This window comes from Lampris incognitus, chromosome 15 (assembly GCF_029633865.1).
Source record: "Lampris incognitus isolate fLamInc1 chromosome 15, fLamInc1.hap2, whole genome shotgun sequence".
Taxonomy (NCBI): Eukaryota; Metazoa; Chordata; class Actinopteri; order Lampriformes; family Lampridae; genus Lampris; species Lampris incognitus.
The window spans coordinates 13,841,435-13,862,537 of record NC_079225.1 but is presented as its reverse complement, the minus strand read 5'-3'; the positions used below and the strand labels follow the sequence as shown (position 1 = coordinate 13,862,537).

The following is a 21,103-nucleotide window of genomic DNA, read 5'->3' as shown; positions in this document are numbered from 1 at the left end:
TCTTGTCAGAATATGGCTGGTGCAGTGGAAATAGTGACAATAATCTGAACAGTATGAAAATCTGTAAGTCTCCATTCAGCATACAGTTTAAATGGCATCACTGTTCAACTCGGTTTCCCCAAAGGCTGCTTTTATAATAGAACTGGGGTGGCAGATGTGTGCTGCTCACAATAAGGGCTCGTCGACCAGATGAGACATTAATAAAAAATGTCCATGCTCAGTGTGACAAAGAACTAATTTCAGAAGTACCACGTTACATCTTTTTAGTTATCCGGTCGGCAGTGTGACCCTCCAAATTATCTTGCTGCTACGACTCCTTGAAATACCTGGTTGGTCTGCAGTTTGACTGCAGAGAGAAATTGAAATTACATTTAAAGAAACGGGATATAAATAAGAAATGGGAGAAAACGGGAATGGGATTTGAAATGACATCTGTGAACATGCAACGCAAACTCGGCATTAGTTGACATCTCTTGAAATATGTTGGCGTTGAAGAGACTCTTAAGAACTGACATGCTACAGAGGCGGTCATCTGGGGAGCTGAAGCTCAGCACTCCCAGCTGGCCGAGGGCAATTCAGATACGCGGATCCAGATTTACTGGAGAACCTGATAATTAATAAATAATAATAATTTTTTTTACAGAAATGCCAGGGTACTGTACCATTTTCTTGGTTTAATTGAGTATACATTAAGAAAATGCTGGTGAATTTAAACATATCCAACGCTTATATCACAGTATAAAACAAAAAACACAGTTTGGCACTTGGTTGGAATGAAAATAACGTGTATTTTACATTGCACCTTTCCAGAAGCCAACGCAGCGTGATTTAGCCATGTCGCGTGCTGTCTGCTACATCATCGTCGCCATCATCATTTCAAGTCAAACACATAGTTTACAGTTTTACTATTACAGTTTTAATATGACCAAACAACTAGTAGCAGCTAGGAAGAAGCTAACAGAGTTAATGCTATTTGTAAGTCACAAAGGAAATGACACATGCAGAAAGCTTTCATTTGACTGTTGGTCGAGTAAAAGAAATACATACTTACATACTGACTCTCGCTCGCTGTCGCGGTCCCAGGATAAACAGTCGGCACAGCATCGCACTTCAAAAACCTAATTTCGTGTAAAACCCGGTGATTTTTGCGTTAGGTTATGAAAACACTCCTCACTGAAATGAGCGTTGCAGATCAGCAGTCCCTCCAGGTTTGCAGGCCTGTGAGTCTGTAAATAAATCCATAACCATTTCAGCAATATTGCGGGATTTTTTTTTTTTGGTAGATAGTGAAGGGAAGCTCAAGGGTCCGGTTTACGTCCAAAAACTGCACACTCTTACCACGTATTGCTGTTAAAACTTTCCCTATGCTAACGCAAACTCGCTGTCCAAGTCCGCTCCGCGCAGGAGGTGTGACGTTTCTTCGCCTGCCCCGAGTTTGCATATTGGACGGCGATTGGCGACGTACCAAATGTGAATCTCGGATTTTAGGGATGTGCACAGACAGCTCCTCCAGTAGGGGAACGTGAAAACACCGCTCTGGTGACAAACTCTGCACAGGATACACATTAGTAGAGTCAAGGCCGGCCATTTTAGGGGGCAAAAACATAAGAAAAACACATTTTTGAGCGGAGGGGTACTTTAAGACAGAACAACCGTGGAAGTCTATGTCATCATTCATTTTCAGTAAGGGCTTTGAAAATGATGGTTTGCCACAAAAAAAAAAGAATAGGACTCAGTCTCACACGATAAAAAGGGCACATTGATTTATCACAGAATTAAACTGGCACTACATTATAAAACGTAGCAAGACATGCAGTCCATTGTCCGCGCGTTTTCACAGGTCGTCCTGTGAGCCGCGCATATCAGTAAGGATAACTCGATGACAGAATAATACGAGACATTAACAATCCACAGTTCAAAAGCAGCCCTCAACAGAAAAACAAACAAACTGACAAGAGTCCGGGATGACATGTTGAACGTCGCCATGAGCAGCAGTCCAAGTGGTATTTCTGTGCCCCCCTACAAGAGACACACTGCGGGACCAACATTTGTGTCACAAAACCGTTACTGCATTTCAAAGCCGAATAGATGTCCTGGGACATCTTCTAAAAGTTTTAACTGGAAAGGGGTCGTGTTAGCTTGGACCGAAAATGTGTGTGTGTGTGTGGGGGGGGGGGGGGGGGGCAGGTGTTTGTGAGTGTGTGGTGGTAGTCGGCAGAGCAAAGACCTCTTACAGAGCTGAATTCAGAACCAACCAGAATCCAGTGAACCTTTGAGGAGAATAGCAGGAGGTGGGCGATGGGCGCAAGATCCCCGGCTCTGCAGGTGCTCTTCGAGACCTCCGGAGGCTGGTTCCGCACAGATCTCGCCCTGGACTGAGGGGGAAAAGCTGTTCTTGTCCAGGTCCGAGACTCAGATATTCATCAGCTTCTGTTTTGACTCTTTATCTGTATCTACTCTGAGCAGCTTAGACGTGTCCTGCTTTGGAAGTCCATATAGGTAGATGGACACACACACCAACATGGCGCCTAAGGTGAAGGTGGCCGCTGTAGGAAATGAAGAGAAAGGCAACATCAGATTTGATAAAAATACACACAATGTGCCACTTAAGTTATTAAGTAAAGATGTGAGGGAAATTTAGTCACTTACAGAAAGGGAAATTTTAGGATGCTGTCATTTTTTTAAATGTAGAACAAGTAACTTTGACCTTTTTTTCCTTTTAAAATGCAGAAGACAGCAATTCTAAATACATATTCTGCAAAATACTTGATTGGCTGATCAGAACTGAGCAATAATATCAATATATCTATAATCCTAATATGGCGATACAGCTTAAATGTTGTCATTTCCTGGTCTTAAAGTCTGCATTACAATAACGCGAGACAATTTTCTGAACTGTTTTATCTGAGTGAAATGAACAATGACCGTCTACCTGCTTGGTCGTCATATCCACATTACCAATGATCATTTCTCAACATTTTCCCTGAGTGTAAATATCTTATGAAAGCAGCAAAAGTCCTCCCCAAAATATCCTCACATTAGATGCATTTAGTCAACCCAGTCCTAAGATTATAGACCCTACAGTTAGCCGTCCTCCTCAAACCTCTGAAGGACACCAACAGCAGACCATATGAATTCACTGTAGGCTGGTTCTGTCACGAAAACCACTAAGACACTTCCAATTTTAGAAAAGCAGCAATGCGGTATAGATCATCACAAGTGATACCCCACAGACATCGCAAGTGTTCTCCGCAGGGAAACAACAGGAACAAGCTTTTCCCTGTCAAACAACTAAAGTTGTTACTCTGAACCCTAGATGACACAAGGCCACTTTGCCGAGCTACTAAGACTCCCCTTAGGATTTGAATAAGGAGATACAAATATCACTTTTTCACCGCCGATGCAGATTCCGAGTATGAATCTTTTAAGTTTCAGCTGATCCATTACTTTTGCCGAACAACGCACTTTGCCCATTAGTTTGGGGGGGTCAATGAGCAAGATAATTGAGATAGTCAGAAAAATATACTGGCCTCCATGTGCCAAAAATGCAGTAAATCAAGCCATTTTACTTTTATTTATGACTCGTTACTCATGATTTGGTATCAGATTTTAGTCTTGGGTGAAATCTCCAATACTCAATTTCAAGCTGGTACCAGCATCGGTGCATCCCTAGATGTCAAGAAGTAAAACTCAACTACTCAACTTACAGCATTTTATACTAGGTTTTCAAAACGCTTTGTGTCACCAACGTGGAGATGAAAAAGCCGACTTACTTATCTGGAGGCCAAACAAGAGGACAGAGGCCACAGTGGAGAGGATGATGGCTGCCGCCGCAGAGAAACCCTTCATGATGTTGTCTGTGTATTTCACCACCACTGACGTGTACAGACCACCCACACTGGCTAGGACTGGCGGGAGGGGACCAGATACACATCAACATCCACGCAAAACCAGGTGAAAAGAAACACTGTAAATGTGTGTGTGGGGGGGGGTCCGTTTCTTTGGAGGCTTACTCACATACAACGAAGCACACCCAGGGGGTGTAACCGAAGAAGAAACCTTTCTCCAGAACCTTGTCGCCGTCGGTCACGAAAACGCCGGCGAGGGTCACCACAATTCCCGAAAGGTACATCTGGATGTTTCTCACCCAGAGGGATGTGTCCGAGCTCTTCAGGACCTTCTCGAAGTACACACCTTGACCAGAACCACAAAAAAAACCACAATTTTACATACCGTAAAAATGCAAAAGTATTTCAAGTTGGATAGGAGGCCCATCTAACTGAAATAAATGAGAACACAAAAAAAAAACAACGTTTATACAAGTCATCAGGCTGCGGTGTGTGTTTTTTGGAACTAGAACAAAAAGGAGTGCGATGACAATCTTGGGAAATAAGCCAAATTCAACAAAGACCGAGTCACTCGTTCAGCGAGGAGGCTTTCATTTGGTATCAGCTGGAGGACCAATCTTTGTGTTGCCCCATATTTATTTTAGTTGGTTACACATAAAAACACTAGTGTTTTAATGGAAAAGTCAGGTCATTTTGGTATCATCCAAAAAAAAAAGTCTGCATAGGCATCATACCACACCTAAAAATGCACAGACACGCAACGGCTACCAGACTGCTCTTTGCACAATGGTTAACTATTCGCAGACATGACAAGAAAACATTCTGTAGTCTTTTCAGACATCGGTTGTGTATCAACGTATCTGAAATATGTTGCATTATGGAGGATTTTAACACTGCAAAACTACCTGCAAATCCAGAGCACAGGACTGCAACAGCAATCGCTACAAACCCGAGGAAAGGATTTTGCTCAATCTGAAAAAGACAGAAGAATGCAGTGGGGGTGATCATCTAAATAAGGGCGGGGAGCTGACTCAAGACTTCAGCAATGCTTTTGACGATGGTTTTTACGGCTGCTCCTGCCCTACCTGGACTTTAGTGGCCTCTACGGGCTTCCACTGGACGAGGGTGACCCCCCCGCACAGCATGAAGACAGAGAACCACTGCAGCCGACTGAGCGAGCGGCTCAGCATGAGGACTGTACACAGGGCTGTGCACGGGATCTTCAGCTGATAGGTCACCTAAACAGGGAAAAACATTTGGGATTTTTTTTTTTTAGCAGATTATTTTTCATATGACATTGTGGGTAGAAATTGTTCCTGATTTTATGAGTTTTTTTGTTTTTTTGCATCACCAGCATTCTACATTGAAACAGAGGGCAGCTCAGTGCAAACTTAATTTCTTCCTTCCAAGGAGACTACTACTGTATTTGGTGAAGAAAAATGACTGGTAGAAATGTCTAAAATGCTAAAGCGCATTTTTAACTTGTCAGAGTTTACAACTCTGGAGATATTCAGTATTGCATGCGGATGAAATAATGCGTTCATTTGAGAGACGGACAAAATGGGTTCGAGAGGTTACCTGATACACAGCGGCGTCGAGGTTGCTCAGGGCGAGAAAGGCCATGTTGTTCTGAACAGCGTACACTAAGGAAGGAACGCTCAGTTTCAGCACCTCTTTGGGACTCTGAAACACATGTTCCACAATGGCGTTCTTCATTCTGCTGGGGGTGCCCGTTTCTCTGGAATGAAAAAAACAAAAACAAATAATCTGTACATAGGTTGTGGAAGAGGTGCAAGTGCAAAACCCTGTTCAACTGATCTTGATCATGCATGAGGAAACAAGGGATTCATTCTTTATATCCTGGTAAAACCCATTTGCACCAAACACAAACACCCCAAATCCAAACCGACCAGTTCCCAAGGCTGTGACTATTTAAAAAAAAAAAAAAACCAGCTGCACAACATGATTCATGCTGACTGGACCGCCCCTCAGCCATGTTGAGTAACCCCACATTAGAATCCATTTATTGTTAACAAAGTTTGGAGAAACAGGGAAAACGTATCCAGGGATCATTTTAAATTTTCAGACAATCTGAATCCACATTAATATAATCACCGTTAGAAGCTTTGTAAACACTGGCTAATTGTTATAGTCATAACTTCATGTGTACGTAAGGTGTGACATTCCAAATCTAGACAATGTTTAAATCCAAAGCCTATGTTCTGAACACATACAAAACAAACAGACACACACACAGACTAAGAATACACGATGACTTTACTTGATGAAATAATTTCATCATGACTATGAAATTATTTCTGCATGCAAGGAAACCCACCCTAAAACATAAATGTTATTTGCCATCTTTGAGAGCTTATTCATTGTGGCATCTGCAACTCTTCCAAGAAACTAAAAGAGCCACTGATTTCTCTGTTTTGTTTTTTTTGGGGGGTGGGGATTTTTATCCCTTTTTCTCCCCAATTATACCCGTCCAATTACCCCACTCTTCCGAGCCGTCCTAGTCGCTGCTCCAGCCCCTCTGCCGATCCGGGGAGGGCTGCAGACTATGTCTCCACCGATACATGTGGAGTTGCCAGCTGCTTTCACTTGACAGTGAGGACAGTGAGGGGATGTAGCATGTGGGAGGATCACGCTATTCCCCCCGAACAGGCGCCCCGATCGACCAGAGGAGGCGCTAATGCGGCGACCAGGACACATACCCACATCTGGCTTCTCACCCGCAGACATGGCCAATTGTGTCTGTAGGGACGCCCGCCCAAGCCGGAGGTAACATGGGGATTCGAACCGGCGATCCCCATGTTGGTAGGCAACGGAATAGACCGCTACGCTACCCGGACGCCCACAAACCACTGACTTCTGATGCCAATTCGATTACCACTGTATCTCACATGACTTCAGCCCTTTTTCACATCGTGCTCTACTTGACACCTGTCAACAGTGTAATGGCATCAGTAATGTTGAAAAATACATACTTGGCCAACATTCCAAGACTCAGTATCAGTTTAATGACTTCGGTGATACACACTGCAGTTGTGGAGAAGTACAGGTCTGATGAAATTGTTCTAGTATATCGCAAGGCCACTGTGTATGTTGCTGCCACCAACGTCATCACCGACAGGCAGTAGATCTTGAAGATCAAGCTCACAGGCTCTGAAAAAAAGAGAAGAATACAGGACATTAGATACTGCACCGCCAGATGTACTAGATAGCGTCGCTCCAACTTGCAACGTGAGAGCCACGGCAAGCTTGAAGCACAGCGACCCAAAAAACAACAACAACAAAAAACAAGCAAGTGTGCGATTGTACATCTTCACATGGTCAGATCATTCCACGGGGTAGCGTTGTGGCTAAATTTGTGATTGGATCTGTGAAGAAGTGGAGGCGGTTTCTACTCGGGACATTTTTGTGACAGCACACTGTATTTAAAATTATATAAAAATATATGAAATTGTGACCACTGGGGCGGGCTCCAGCATGCTGTGACCTCAATTAGGACAAGCGGCTTGGATAAAGGATGGATGGATGGAAATTGTATTTTGATCTATTGACAGTAAGAATAAGATACGTTTTCTGTACTGTACTGAATTGGAAGTCGAGGAGGCCATCTATGTGAAGAGGGAACGACCACCCCTGAACCGTGTGTGTGTGTGTGTGTGTGTGTGTGGGTGTGTGTGTGTGGGGGGGGGGGGTCTAAGAGTACATCTGTCACCATCTTACAATGCTGTGATTGCAAACCCTCTGTGAGTAGCCCCACATGGCCATTGTAACTCGAGTTAATGGTCACGCCTCTCTGCATATGAAACTGATCATTGTTTGCGGTTGTTACGCAACTGTGTTTGTTTACAAGGGCGGGGGCACCCGCGGTCAGTTTCAGACCGAAGAGCTCACTTAGACGAGTGATGAAACGTGAACATTGTATCCAGATGAACCGGTTCAGTAGACATTGTATCCAGATGAACCGGTTCAGTAGACATTGTATCCAGATGAACCGATTCAGTAAACATTGTATCCAGATGAACCGATTCAGTACACATTGTATCCAGATGAACCGATTCAGTACACATTGTATCCAGATGAACCGATTCAGTAAACATTGTATCCGGATGAACCGATTCAGTACACATTGTATCCGGATGAACCGATTCAGTAGACATTGTATCCAGATGAACCGATTCAGTAAACATTGTATCCAGATGAACCGATTCAGTAAACATTGTATCCAGATGAACCGATTCAGTACACATTGTATCCGGATGAACCGATTCAGTACACATTGTATCCGGATGAACCGATTCAATACACATTGTATCCAGATGAACCGATTCAGTAAACATTGTATCCGGATGAACCGATTCAGTAAACATTGTATCCGGATGAACCGATTCAGTACACATTGTATCCGGATGAACCGATTCAGTACACATTGTATCCAGATGAACCGATTCAGTAAACATTGTATCCGGATGAACCGATTCAGTACACATTGTATCCAGATGAACAACTTCCTCTGATCACCTGACCTGGGTTACGGAGCACTCCTAAAGCCATTTTCTGTACTGTATTAACCGGTGACATTTGTGTGTGTGTGTCTGTACTTTCCCATTAGCATCAGTCCTTTTGCTGCTGATTAGTTATTTGGGGGTTGATCCGCACAGGCTTGAGGCTTTTACAGAGCCACTCGTATTGTCTCGACTTTCCAATCCAAATTCACGAAACCACTTCAGCAAAGCACAAAGCTCCGCACCTGATCTCCTCCGCCTCTCTCTTGGCGCTAAACATCAGCAGTGTGACGCCTTTAGACAAATCAACTGACTACCAAAGGACCGATTTGTGAACAAGCTGCTCACGACTAACTTTAGCCAACCATGCTAACTCCCGCCTGCCGCGGCGTTGACGCGGCGCTAGCTAAAACTTACCGTTAGCCATCTTCCTTTTCACTCCGGTATTCTTGCGAGCGGCGGAGGAGAGCGGCCACCCCGCTACATAGCTTACTTAGAGCCGAGCACGTACAACCACCCTGCCGGCAGACTGACAGACGCTAGCCTACCACCCTCGCATGATGACCGTCTTGAGTGGGACCGCCTCCCCGCTCTGTCCCGGAACGCAAATAATACGGCGAAACTCCGCGACGGGTGCGCTCGTTTCTGACCCCACCGGATGCCGGGCGGAGTTCCGGCCGCTTGTTAATGTGAGCGTCGGTATGCGCGCAACACGTTTTGCTTCGGCTGAGAGACGTATTTGTGGGCTTCCCCTTGCCCTTACAAAATATAAAAGTAGTTTAATCAAGTTAGGATACTGTAACGTGCGTGGATAAGAAGACGCGCTGGCCGCTGATAGGCGAATCTGACCCTTTAGTCTAGCCGCAGTGTTTCTCAACCCAGTCCTCAAGGAACCCCCTATCCTGCAGGTTTTCATTGTAACCTTGCATAGGTAGCCCTGCTTGTACCTTACTCGACCAATCACCTCGCAGCACTTAATTATGCAAGGTGTGCAACGTCGGACACAATTCATTGCTGATTGGTTGAATAACTACAACAGGTACCTATTCAGGGTTGCAAAGAAAACATGCAGGATAGGGGGTCCTTGAGGACTGGGTTGAGAAACACTAGTTAGCGATGTCCCCTGCGGCGCGGGTGATACGGGTTCGCGTCCCGGCCGCGGCAGTTCCTGTGGATGCGTTGTCCCCCGAATTCGCTACAATACTTATTTTAAACTAAGTATGAGGGAGTGTACTTTCAGTTTACTTTTTAAGCACTTATCAGAGATATACTAGACAAAATTATACTGGAGTATGCTTACAAGTATACTGCTAGTACATATACTTGGACTTGGACTGTACTTGGAAGTTTACTTAAGAAAGTAAACTTCCAAGTAGACTGCTTTTGTAAGGGTTCTCTAAACGTCTTCAAACGATGCCTTAAAAGGACTTTTATTAGCCTGGAATTTGAACAATACTTTCAGAAAGTACTCATTCCCTTAACTTTTGTTTTGTTTCTGTTAGACCTCCAAATCCTTATGAATCGTGATCATTTTTTTCCCTCTCTTCACTAACAATAAAGTCAAAATATAAAAAAAATGAATATATTGGTTTTTCAAAAAGGAAATACCCACAGAATGGCAATTAAAGCCGAGAATCCTCTCCGCTATGTTTGTATGCAGAATTTGGAAATCGTGCCCAGCCTTCCACACAAATTTGCCCCTGCTCGGTCACATTAGATGGAGTCAGTTGATTGCTTGTCAGGTCTTACCGCTTCGTGTTTTTTTATGAGATTTAAGTCTTGGCTTAGACCAGGACATTACAGAATATTAATCTTTTTTAAGACATTCCTTCGTGAGTTCTGCTGTTTGTATTGGGTCATTGTCATGCTGGAGCACGAATCTTTGCCCTAAGTGTTAATCCTTTGCTGACTGGAACAGATTCTTATCAAGGATTTTTCTGTATTTGGCTCCATCTACCTTGCTTTTGATGTCAACAAGTTTTCCAGTCCCTCCTACTGAAAAAAGCAGCTCTGTCGCATGATGCTGCCACCACTGTGCTTGGTGGTCAGAATGGTGTTACCTGGGTGTTGGGCTGACCCCCCCACCCCCCACCAAACAGTGCTTTGCTCTCAGGTCAAAGAGCTCAACTTTAGTCTCAGACCAGTGATATAACATCCCAGAGTTTGTCTCACAGCTTCTTGCAAACACCATGCGTGACTTCATGTTAGCCTTTCTCAAGTGACCTTGTGGCCACGGCCCTGAAAGAGGCCCAATCTGTGAAACGCTGAGGAGAGTGTCGGTGTCTGGACAGTTTCTCCAGTTCCTCAGTTCAGCCAGTGAGCTCTGCATCTGTGCTGCAGTTTGTCTCTTGGCCTCGTTGTCCAGTTGCTTCTTCTGGTTAAAATGGCTTCACTTTGTTAGTGTCTGGGTTGTGCCAACCCCCCCCCCCACACACACACACACACACTTTGTTGTAACAGACTTTGCAAATCTTCTAAGAAGGTTCTAGGTTGGCAGTCTTTTTAACACCTCCAGCATTTCACCTCCTGACAAATCCATCTGAAAGTCCCCTTGCCCTTCATGACTGTTACAGTTCAGTTCCCTGGCAGCTCCATATTCAGCGTAGAAACATTACTAAAAAAAAATCACCGTAAAATAAAAACGTCAACAACGGCACATGACTAAAATGTTTATTTCTGCAGTCAGAACAAACTCAAAATGCTAAAATGAAGTTGATCTCATGAAAAAAAAAGTATCGCGATCAATTTTGTTATCCATTTTCTTTCAACATAATAACGGGCCAAATAACATGCTGTTCTTTAATGATGTGACAGACATTCACTAATAGGGAGGACAATTTAAAATATCTTCACTGGAACTATTCTCATATAGATGTGCATGAAAATGACTTCATATCCAATAGCCTGACACTAGTTATGGAAAGAATGCAATTCACTGCTTTGTTGCTGATAACGGGCTTTTTTTCCTGCATCATTTGGTACGTTTGGATAATCAGCTATGCCAGTGTCTCAATACAGGTAAATTACTGCTATGATATTTCATGGCCAACCACTCGGTGCAAGTGATGAAAACATCTGTCTGACAGTGGGGGTTGTGTCGGGGTTGTGTTGCTGCACTAAATGATTATTTTTGCAGTCTGATAAGAGCCGTTATCCAGAGGCCTTTTATCATTATCATAATCCACTGGATGTTTTAGGTTGCCAATCGAGCACCATTTCAGAGGAGACACTTGACGATGGCATTCTTTCTCACACAATAAATCTTTTAAACTTCTCAGAAAGTTCCATTATTGAGAGCATATCCATAACTCGCCACACCAAAACTGAACAAATCAACCACTGCAACCTGCTCACTGTCTCTGATACTGTTTTGATAGTTGACTATATTCAACAGCAGACCGTCAACGCATGTCCATCATGGATCGGTAGCTAGCAAGCTGTGGTTTGCCAAGCAAAGCATCTTGTGCAGTGACAAGAAGAGGATGCTGCTGAACTCAGGAGTTTTCAGAAGGGACGTGCCCCAAGCCCTCGCTCTCTCTCACTAGCGCCCTCTCCAGAATGACGCGGCCTTCCTTGTAGCGCTGGCTTTCCTCCGTGGCAAACTCGTAGATCCAGCCCAGCTTGCTGCTGCAGTTCTTGCAGCTGACATCGCGCACCATGTGTCTCCCAGTCAGCATCACTCTGTCTTGTACATCGCTGTGCTGCAGGTTCACCACCTGTTGGACGACAATCACACGTTCATTACTGCAAGACTTCATATGCAGATATTCTTAGTCTATGCTGATTGAAAAAGAACAAGAGTTGAGCTGAACGTCTACCCACATCTTCCTACAGTGGGCTAGGGTTGACCCTGGATTGAATTTGACCCCGGATACATTTTCTCTCTCTAGACAGCAGCTCTTTTCAACAACCTACAAGCCTACAAGAATTAGTAACGAGAAATAGTGAATGAGCGTTTGTTTGGACATCGTTTGTCGAAGTGTACGTCCATCGAGAGGCAAGTACCGTAGTATTTCTGTTGATTTGTGCGATGTAGACGTGAATGAACCTAGCTAAAATAAGCGAATACTAGCTACAGTTATTGGACCTGCGTGGGGATAACAATGGCGCTGCGCATGAAAAACATGTGCAGTTAGGTAGGGTTAAACTAGATTAGTTTATATTTTGTTACAGTTCAGAGAAAACATTTTTTAGCTACTGTTAGACTAATGTGTAGGAGTGGCTAATGTTATTTGATTGGTTGTAGCCTAACTAAATTTGGTGATTTACTTACAAGGATCTAATTATTTCTGTTCTATTGCTGGAGTAGTGTATTTCATAGTGCAACTACTGTAATGTGAATAATATTGTTTATTTCTGTTATTCCAGAACCACAACTCATAACACAAATATACATACAACTCATTATACAAACTATGTACAACGAGACAACTGTTCAGTGCGTGAAGATTTATTAAAAGTCATAAAAGGAAGACCATCTCTCTCTGTGCATTCTTACCGATGCCCCACAGTGACATCAACTTACTACCAGTCAGAGAGTCACGAGTAGGCTACCTATCACCTTATACAATTTCACTTGGTCCTTCAAGCCGGATGGTGATGGTTTCTGTGGATTGAAGATAGCTTCAGAAGAGAACCCAGATGTGCAACCCAAGTGCGCTGTACGGCCTCCAGCCTGGATGGATGAATATGAAGTCAACCTCCCTAGTTGGAGGCAACGTCCTCAAGCGAATGTAAGTCGCACTGAACAGCAGCGAGCAGTTGAAGAACACTCACTATTCAGCCATGATCTGGAGGGATACGCCCAGATGATGCCCCTCGCTCAATGGCAGAACAATGGGCCAATACAACAGCGTTCCTTTGGCGCTGAAGCCCCCTACAGCATGCCACTGTGGGTTCCCCATCCTTCCCCCGCGGCCTCATCAGAGGTTATGAGAGCAATTCGGTAGCTCCAAGAGGAGAACCAACGGTTACAAATGGCTATGTCAGATATTAGACGTCGTATAGACCACAGCGCTCCACAACCGCTCCCTCAGCCTCGTCAGTCAGTCCCTACACCACCGATCTGGTCCTTCTCGCAGCCAGAACAGTTGGCACCACCCAGCGGTTTACTCGGGCCAGCAGCTAATACTGGTAATGTCCTGGTTAGGCAAGAGGAGGAAGAGGAGGATTGGCCGCCACCTCCCCCGCCATTAGGGGAGGAGCTGGTGGATGAGCTGGCATTCAGACTCCACTCAATGAAACAGGAGCCGCCACAGACACCGAGCCCAGAGTATTGGGAACCTGACCATGATTCACAGGCGTCAGCTGAGTCAATAGAGGAGTCTGACAGACAGTATGGTGGAGCAACTGTCCCTCGACCTCTGCGCCGCGAACATTCAGCACCAAAGCAAGTCTTGACTCATCCTCAGCACTTCTCTACATCTTTTCAGCAGGAGAAGACCTACCGTGGACCGAAACCCACGATACCGAAGTTCACTAAAGAGGATCCGAGGGAGTTCGCAAGGCTTAAGGTGGCTTTGGAGAATATTCTGCCTGAAGACGCAACCGAGAGATTCAAATATCAGGTGCTTACAGATCACTTGAAATTCGAAGCGGCGTTGCTAATAGCAGACTCCTATAGCAACTCCTGCTATCCATACCGCGACATCATGTCCTCCCTCATCTCCCACTATGGACAGCCACATCATCTGGCCTTACAGCAAATCGCGGAGGTGATGGATGGACCTACCATTCGCAGTGGTGATACATGGAGCTTTAAGAAGTTTGCTTTGCATGTGAGAGCTCTGGTAGGAATGCTAGACCAGTTGGGTGAAGAGGGTAATATTGAGCTTCAGTGTGGTTCACATGTTGCGAGACGTGCAGCCAAGTTACCACATGACCTGCGTGCTAACTTCAAGAGATACATTCATCCGCTAAAGATCAAAGTCCCAACCCTCCTGAACTTTGCTGACTGCTTGGAGTACGAGCTGGAAATCCAACACACCGGACTCAAGCTTGGCCACGGTGAAGGGAAGGAAGCCACAGAGTCGAAGAAAGATCGACGCAAAGACAGCAAGGGACGCAAGACAATCAGTGTCTTACATGGTGCGGAACCAACTGTCGCCATCGTTACAGAGCCTGCCACGTCCCCTAACACGTCTCAAGATAGTCCGAAAGTGTATTGCCCATACTGCAAGAACACAGGGCATTACCTGTCCCAGTGCTCCGATTTCAGTCAACTGACTAATGAGCAGAAGGGAAATTGGGTGAAGTCCAGTAAGAAATGTTGGAGGTGTGGATGTGGCCACCAAGCAAAACAGTGTCGTCTAAGAGCGACTTGTAAGATATGCAAAGGGAAGCATATTGAAGTACTGCACGACCTTAACAGGAAGCCAGTGGGAGAGGAGGACGCTTCTCATGTAGGTGCACCGAGTGAAATCCTCTATCTGGATCGCCGGTCGGGTTGCAGTCAGGTGCTGTAGAAGATCACGAAAGTCATTCTCCGGAATGGGGATCAAACAGTGGAGAGCTATGCTATACTGGACGACGGGTCCGAGAGGACCATTCTTCTCCAAGCCGCGACCAAACAGCTGGGTCTCAAAGGAACACCAGAACAGTTAGCACTGAGAACAGTCCGACAAGGCGTCAGAGCTGTCCATGGTTCAACCGTCTCGTTTACCATTTCCCCTGCCAACCAACCGCATCACAGACATAAGTTCAAGAGTGCATTCACTGCAGAGGAACTGGGGCTGGCAGAACATACTCGGTCAGTGGCAGCTCTGCAACGCAAGTACAAGCATCTTAAGGAACTGCCGTTCCACTCACTGGACAGGGTTCGTCCCCTTCTGCAGTTAGGTTGCGATTACCCGGAGCTGATCACGCCGATCGAACTAGTTCGTATAGGTCCGCCGGGTGGGCCAGCAGCAGTCAACACCAAGCTGGGATGGACTCTACCGGGTCCAACAAAGTTTGTGAAAGGATGCATCTCCTCATCACAGTGCTTTCTGGTGTCCACACTCTCCCCAGCAGAAGAACTGTCCAGGCACGTGGAGAGACTCTGGCAGTTGGACACGCTGCCTTACCAGAGTGAAAAGCTTGTCACCAGGTCAAGACAGGATCAGGAGGCAGTGAACCTGCTGGACACCAAGACCATCAGAGTGAACACCCATGGAGTTGGAAGGTACGCTACCCCCCTGCTGAGGGTGAAGGATATGCCCCGACTACAGGCTCCCAAAGAGGCAGTGTTGGCAAACCTGCGCAGTGTGGAGAAACGCCTTGCCAAGGACCCAGAGAAAGCAGCAATAGACAGGGCGGAGACACAGAAGTTGGAGCAGGCTGGCTACATTGTGAAAGTTCCCTCGTCAGAGATGGACCGGGGAGAAACCTGGTACATCCCCCATCACCTGGTCCAGCACAATGGCAAGAACAGGTTAGTTTTCAACCGTTCATTCAGGTATCGGGATAACAACCTCAACGAGCTCCTCCTGCCAGGACCTACCTTGGGCTCCCCCCTGCTCAGCGTACTCCTGCGCTTCCGGGAACATTCTGTTGCGGTCAGTAGTGACATAAAGGCGATGTTCCACCAGGTGCGACTTCTTGCCCAAGACAAGCCATTGCTCCACTTTCTTTGGTGAGACCTCAAGAGGGAGGCTGCTCTGAGAGTGTATGAATGGCAGGTCCTTCCCTTCGGGACAACCTGTAGCCCATGCTGCGCCACGTATGCACTATAGAAGCATGTCATCGACCACAGCCTGCCCGGAGAGGATGTCCGTGAAAACGTAGAGAGGAGCTTCTACGTGGACAACCATCTCCAGAGTGTGCCTTCGGTGGATGAGGCAAAGCATCTGGTGGACAAACTGAAGGCGCTCCTAGCTACAGGTGGCATGGAGCTGAGGCAGTGGGCCAGCAACATTCCCAAGGTGATCAGTCACCTACCCAAAGAAGCCCGAGCAGAAAGCAGTGAGCTCTGGCTCAGTCAAGATCCAGCGGGCGCGGACCCTCAGGAACAGACCCTCGGGCTGTGTTGGTCATGTCAGTCAGATACCCTGGGCTACAAGTGTCGACTGCCAGAAACCCCCACTCCCACAATGAGAAACATCTACCGTGTCCTCGCAAGCCAATATGATCCATTGGGGTTCATTGTGCCTTACACCACAAGGGCTAAGGTACTGGTGCGATGGCTGTGGGACAAACAGAGAGAGTGGGACGATCCCTTGCGGCCCGGCGAGCTTCTCCAGTCCTGGGAAACCTTGGAAGAGGAACCGAGACACCTGCACCTGATCTCCTTTCCCCGCTGCTATGTGAGGGCTGAGATGGATCTGCCAGACAGCGTCAGAGATGTACACATATTCTGTGACGCCTCCGAGTGCGCCTACGGGTCCGTGGCTTATCTACACACAGAAGATCCACAGGGGCAGGTCCAAGTCGCATTCCTGACCGCCCGATCGAGAGCGGCCCCAAAGCGCCAACAGTCCATACCGCAATTGGAGCTCTGCGCTGCCATCACAGGAGCTCAGCTGGCCGCTCTGCTGAAGAGGGAGCTCACGTTGCCCCTGCGCAGAATTGTCTTGTGGTCAAACTCCACGACAGTCTTGACCTGGCTTCAGTCAGACTCGTGCCGCTACAAAGTATTTGTGGGCACCAGAGTAGCTGAGATCCAAGACCTGACTGATGCTCGAGCCTGGCACTATGTGGACTCTGCCAGTAATCCAGCAGATGATCTGACCCGTGGCCTGACCTTGCAGGAGCTTGCCTCGACAGACAGTTGACGGTGTCAGGGCCCAGTCTTCCTGCAACAGTCACCTGACCACTGGTCAGCAAAACCTGCTACTGAGGTACCAGATGATCCCACTGAGGTGAGGAAGCCAACCTTCTGCACTCTGTCCATCACATCCACTGACCCTACACTATCTGATCAAGGTCAGTTCAGCAGCTTCAAAGAGCAGATCGACGCAACAGCATTATCTCGTCATGGGGCGGCAGGCTTGCAAGGGAGCCCTTCTGCTGAAGCCTACATAGAAGCAGAGAGAGAAGTTCTGAGACAGGCTCAAGAACAGTGCTTCCCGGAAGAGCTCAAGAACTTGAGAGAAAGCAAACCTGTGTCGTCCACGAGTCGCCTGCTGACCTTGGATCCGGAATATGATGAGAGCACGGAGCTTATCCGGGTGGGTGGAAGACTACAACGTAGTCACCAGTTAGAGCCTTACACCGTGCATCCTATCGTCTTGGACCCTGCGCACCCAGTGACCAAGTTGGTCATCCAGGACGCTGAAATTGAGCTACGACATCCTGGATCGGAGCGGCTGTACGCAGAACTCCGCCAGAGATATTGGATTCTCAAGGGGAGAGAAGCCATTAAGAAACAACAGCGGATCTGCGTGGACGGCCAACGATGGAGGGCCAAACCCACTGTTCCGAAGATGTCGGACCTTCCTGAAGCTCGTCTGCGTCTGTACAAGCCGGCGTTCACCTCCACCGGGGTTGACTGCTTCGGGCCTCTTCAGGTGAAAGTGGGCAGACGGAACGAGAAGAGGTGGGGAGTGCTGTTTAAGTTGTTTATTTCTGTTATTCCAGAACTACAACTCATAACACTAATATACATACAACTCATTATACAAACTATGTACAACGAGACAACGGTTCAGTGCGTGAAGATTTATTAAAAGTCATAAAAGGAAGACCATCTCTCTCTGTGCATTCTTACCGATGCCCCACGGTGACATCAACTTACTACCAGTCAGAGAGTCATGAGTAGGCTACCTATCACCTTATACAATTTTACAATACTTAGACTTTGTTGTTGTTTGACTCAATCGGCGACTGTTCACATGTCTGACACTATGTGAAAAAAGTCACCTCATTATTTTTTTTACTGACAATCACTTCTGGGTTGTCGCTATAATTAGTTGTAACTGTTCACATTGTTAAACCTGGGACTAAACTAGTTCTCTGTAACCAGCAAAACTTTAAATAGGGACCCATAGTCTGCAGCATGATCTAGCTCTATCCTGGGGCCTAATGCTGCAGGTTACATCTTCCATCTATTTTAAAAATACCTTGGGATCCACCCAAGGATGGACAGGAGATGGAAACTGGGGAAATAGAGGTCTGGACTGCTTTGCTGGTCCTGGCGCCACCACAACCCCTGTAAATTACATGATTCAGCAATAATCTTTGCTGCAACACAGCCGACCATAACCAATGGCTTTTATCAGGGGTAACAAAAATATGTCAATATCACCCAGAATAGGCCCGTTGTTCAACAGCTCATGGGTGACAGGAGGTTTTTAGCCATTTGGGTCAGTCTTTTTTTTTTTTTAATGGAACCTCCTCGGAGGCCCAGGTCTGTAATGCACGGCCCGCTACTGCACATAACAGAAAATGGATTGGTGGATGGACTAACGATACTCTCCTTAATGAATTAAAATGGATTGTTAAAAATGTATTACAACAATTGTTCATTATTAATAAAAACAATGCAATCTACAGCCATGCAAATGAAACACTATATTGCCTGATGTGGACTAAGGCTTGTGGCCACCTTGTTGAAAAGGAACGCCCGGCCTGTGGCGCCAGTGAAGCGTGTGGAGATCAGCTCCGACCGGTTGGTCAGAATGGTGTCACAGTTGGCGCAGGAGAAGAGGCGCGTCCCACCGATGTGGTCCAGGAATATCCGTCCCATGTTTCAGCGGTTCAGGAAGGCTGACCTGCGTCAAAGAAGACAAAAAAACCCTGTTATGCTGTCTGATTATAATGTAGGACTCAAACTCACAGGCAAAACTATTTGTTGTACCTTATCGAAATGTATCCCAAATTCCCGGTACCGCAAACCCTAACCCAAACCCCTACGCGCATGCGCAATAACGCTTCATAACACAACGTGAAATCGGTAACAATCCGGGCCGTGCGCCACAGAGGTTTACGTGAAACCACACAAACCATACGGGGCTTTAAAGGATGTCCCGCGACTCAACAAACGAATAAAATGGGCATACCTGATCGTTTACGGTGTAGACGATGGTCACGCTTTGAAGACGCCAACCAAATTTTACGCGTCCCAAAAGCTCAATTCGTAATTCGGAAAACTCGTCTTACGACGTTTGTTTCCAGATTTCGTTGCTCCTTCGATCGCCGCTGCGTGTCCCCCTCCCCCTCTCTCCGGCCGAAGCAGCTTCTGTGCCGTACTGTTTTGCTCCGTACAGCCGGTCAAGCGGTCCCGCTGGCGAGCAGACTGTTGTGCCAAATTGTGAACCCTCCCTCCCTCCCAAAGAATGTGTATCCCTTCCCACGGGTCCGCGGAGTCGCGGGAGCGCGCTTGCGTTCCCTGAAAGTGCGCCTCGATTACGCCATTTCCCTTTCACGTAGTAGCGCTACTCTTTACGCGGCTTTGTTTCGCGCCTCGTATAGATCCACTGATGACAATAAGAACACAGCTATAGCTCACTTCTATAGGTTCCGTTTGTGTCCTGTTTTAGCGCATTGACGCGAATTATCCAGCAGATGGCAGCATACTGAAGCTACGTCAAAGAACGTAGGCTACGTAACAGCGTGGGCTCGTGGGTAGACGTATAGCCTATGCGTGTAGCTTTGGATTTGCGAAATGTTTTGCAAGCTCTGTGGCTCCTTGAGGAACGGTCTTACTCATTAGTGGCTCTCCTAAGAAAATTAGTGAGTACCACTGATAAGCAGTGGCGCCCCCAGAAATTTTTCATAGGGGTGGCCAAATGGGGCCACTGAAAATCTTGGGGTGGCACACCAAAACCAAAAGCCGTGACTGAATTTCGGGAATTCTATGCTGCTGTTGTAGTGTACTGTATAGGCTGGCTGAAAACTGTCAATAGGAGAGTTAAGAAAAATATACATTATTGATTTAAACGAACAGCACCTAATGTAAAATATCAGATAGAAGCATATTATGCATAATCAGAAGCATATTCTGCATATGCGACTCGTGGCTGGGGGGGGCAGCGGGGGGGCAGGGATAGTGTCAGGGTGGCCGTGGCCACCCCTGGCCACCCCTTGGGGGCGCCACTGCTGATAAGGAAACAGAAAATAGCAATACGCCGATCGCTTAAATTGTCGTTATGCATGCTGAATAATCCAGGTTGGAAAATCAAAGAAATTTGAATTAGTTTATTGAGAGAAACGTTTCATCACTCGTACACTTGGTTTTAACCCTTTAAAGACCGGACCAAGAAAAAAAAAGCAATGAGAAAATTATTTCTTTGCATTTTTTTAGTTAGTTGGGACACAAATAACAACAAACGATGCTTTTGTTTTTTTTTAACTGACCACACAGTTTTATTTGTATGAGCCTCTACCAAACGGCTGAGCTGGCCTTGTATGGTAAAAGTGCATTTTCAATAATACTCATAGATTTTTATACATCAAACTGAAATAAAACACAATTTTATTCATACACATCTCTTTTATGGAACATGAGCAATATATAAAACCGGATATATTTATAAAAATTAGTAAATAATAATAGAAAATATATCGAAAACATGGAAAAATACCAACAAATAACTAAAAGTAATGTAAAATGCAAATTGTTTGCATAATTAAGAAAAAATTACTTGATCATCTTTTATCCTGTATTGGCATCCTAACTTGCTCATCTGTGTGGTGGTGCAACAGCACAAGTGATGTTTTTGGGGCATTAGCTCCATTTCATTTGTTGTGGTATGCTACAAAGCATTGCTGGCTTGTGTTCAAACACCAAGCATTTCTCACACGTCCATCTGGACGCAC

The 21,103-nt window shown here is 46.0% G+C and overlaps 2 protein-coding genes across 2 annotated transcripts; both read right to left on the bottom strand.

Moving 5' to 3' along the window:
* Positions 1–662: 662 nt before the first annotated feature.
* slc35a1 (solute carrier family 35 member A1) lies at positions 663–8,952 on the bottom strand. Its single transcript, XM_056294505.1, has 8 exons — positions 8,786–8,952; positions 6,842–7,019; positions 5,427–5,586; positions 4,934–5,086; positions 4,754–4,820; positions 4,018–4,194; positions 3,774–3,908; positions 663–2,546 (listed from the first exon to the last, which is right to left on the bottom strand). The coding sequence occupies exons 1-8, from the start codon at positions 8,793–8,795 to the stop codon at positions 2,413–2,415; spliced, it is 1,014 nt and encodes a 337-aa protein (XP_056150480.1). The 5' UTR covers positions 8,796–8,952; the 3' UTR covers positions 663–2,412.
* A 2,078-nt stretch (positions 8,953–11,030) lies between these two features.
* On the bottom strand, positions 11,031–19,808 carry LOC130125114 (protein yippee-like 5). The gene is made up of 3 exons (XM_056294572.1): positions 19,345–19,808; positions 18,891–19,056; positions 11,031–12,084 (listed from the first exon to the last, which is right to left on the bottom strand). The coding sequence occupies exons 2-3, from the start codon at positions 19,029–19,031 to the stop codon at positions 11,863–11,865; spliced, it is 363 nt and encodes a 120-aa protein (XP_056150547.1). The 5' UTR covers positions 19,032–19,056; positions 19,345–19,808; the 3' UTR covers positions 11,031–11,862.
* Positions 19,809–21,103: the final 1,295 nt, after the last annotated feature.

Bases quoted from the DNA above. Each gene is read 5' to 3' on its own strand.
- slc35a1 (XM_056294505.1), bottom strand. The intron at 4,821-4,933 runs GTAGGGCAGGAG...TGTCTTTTTCAG, and splicing joins TAGAGGCCACTAAAGTCCAG to ATTGAGCAAAATCCTTTCCT. The intron at 4,195-4,753 runs GTAGTTTTGCAG...GTTCTGGTCAAG, and splicing joins CCTGTGCTCTGGATTTGCAG to GTGTGTACTTCGAGAAGGTC.
- LOC130125114 (XM_056294572.1), bottom strand. From the start codon at position 19,031: ATGGGACGGATATTCCTGGACCACATCGGTGGGACGCGCCTCTTCTCC. The intron at 12,085-18,890 runs GTGGCCACAAGC...GTCGTCCAACAG, and splicing joins GGGCGTTCCTTTTCAACAAG to GTGGTGAACCTGCAGCACAG.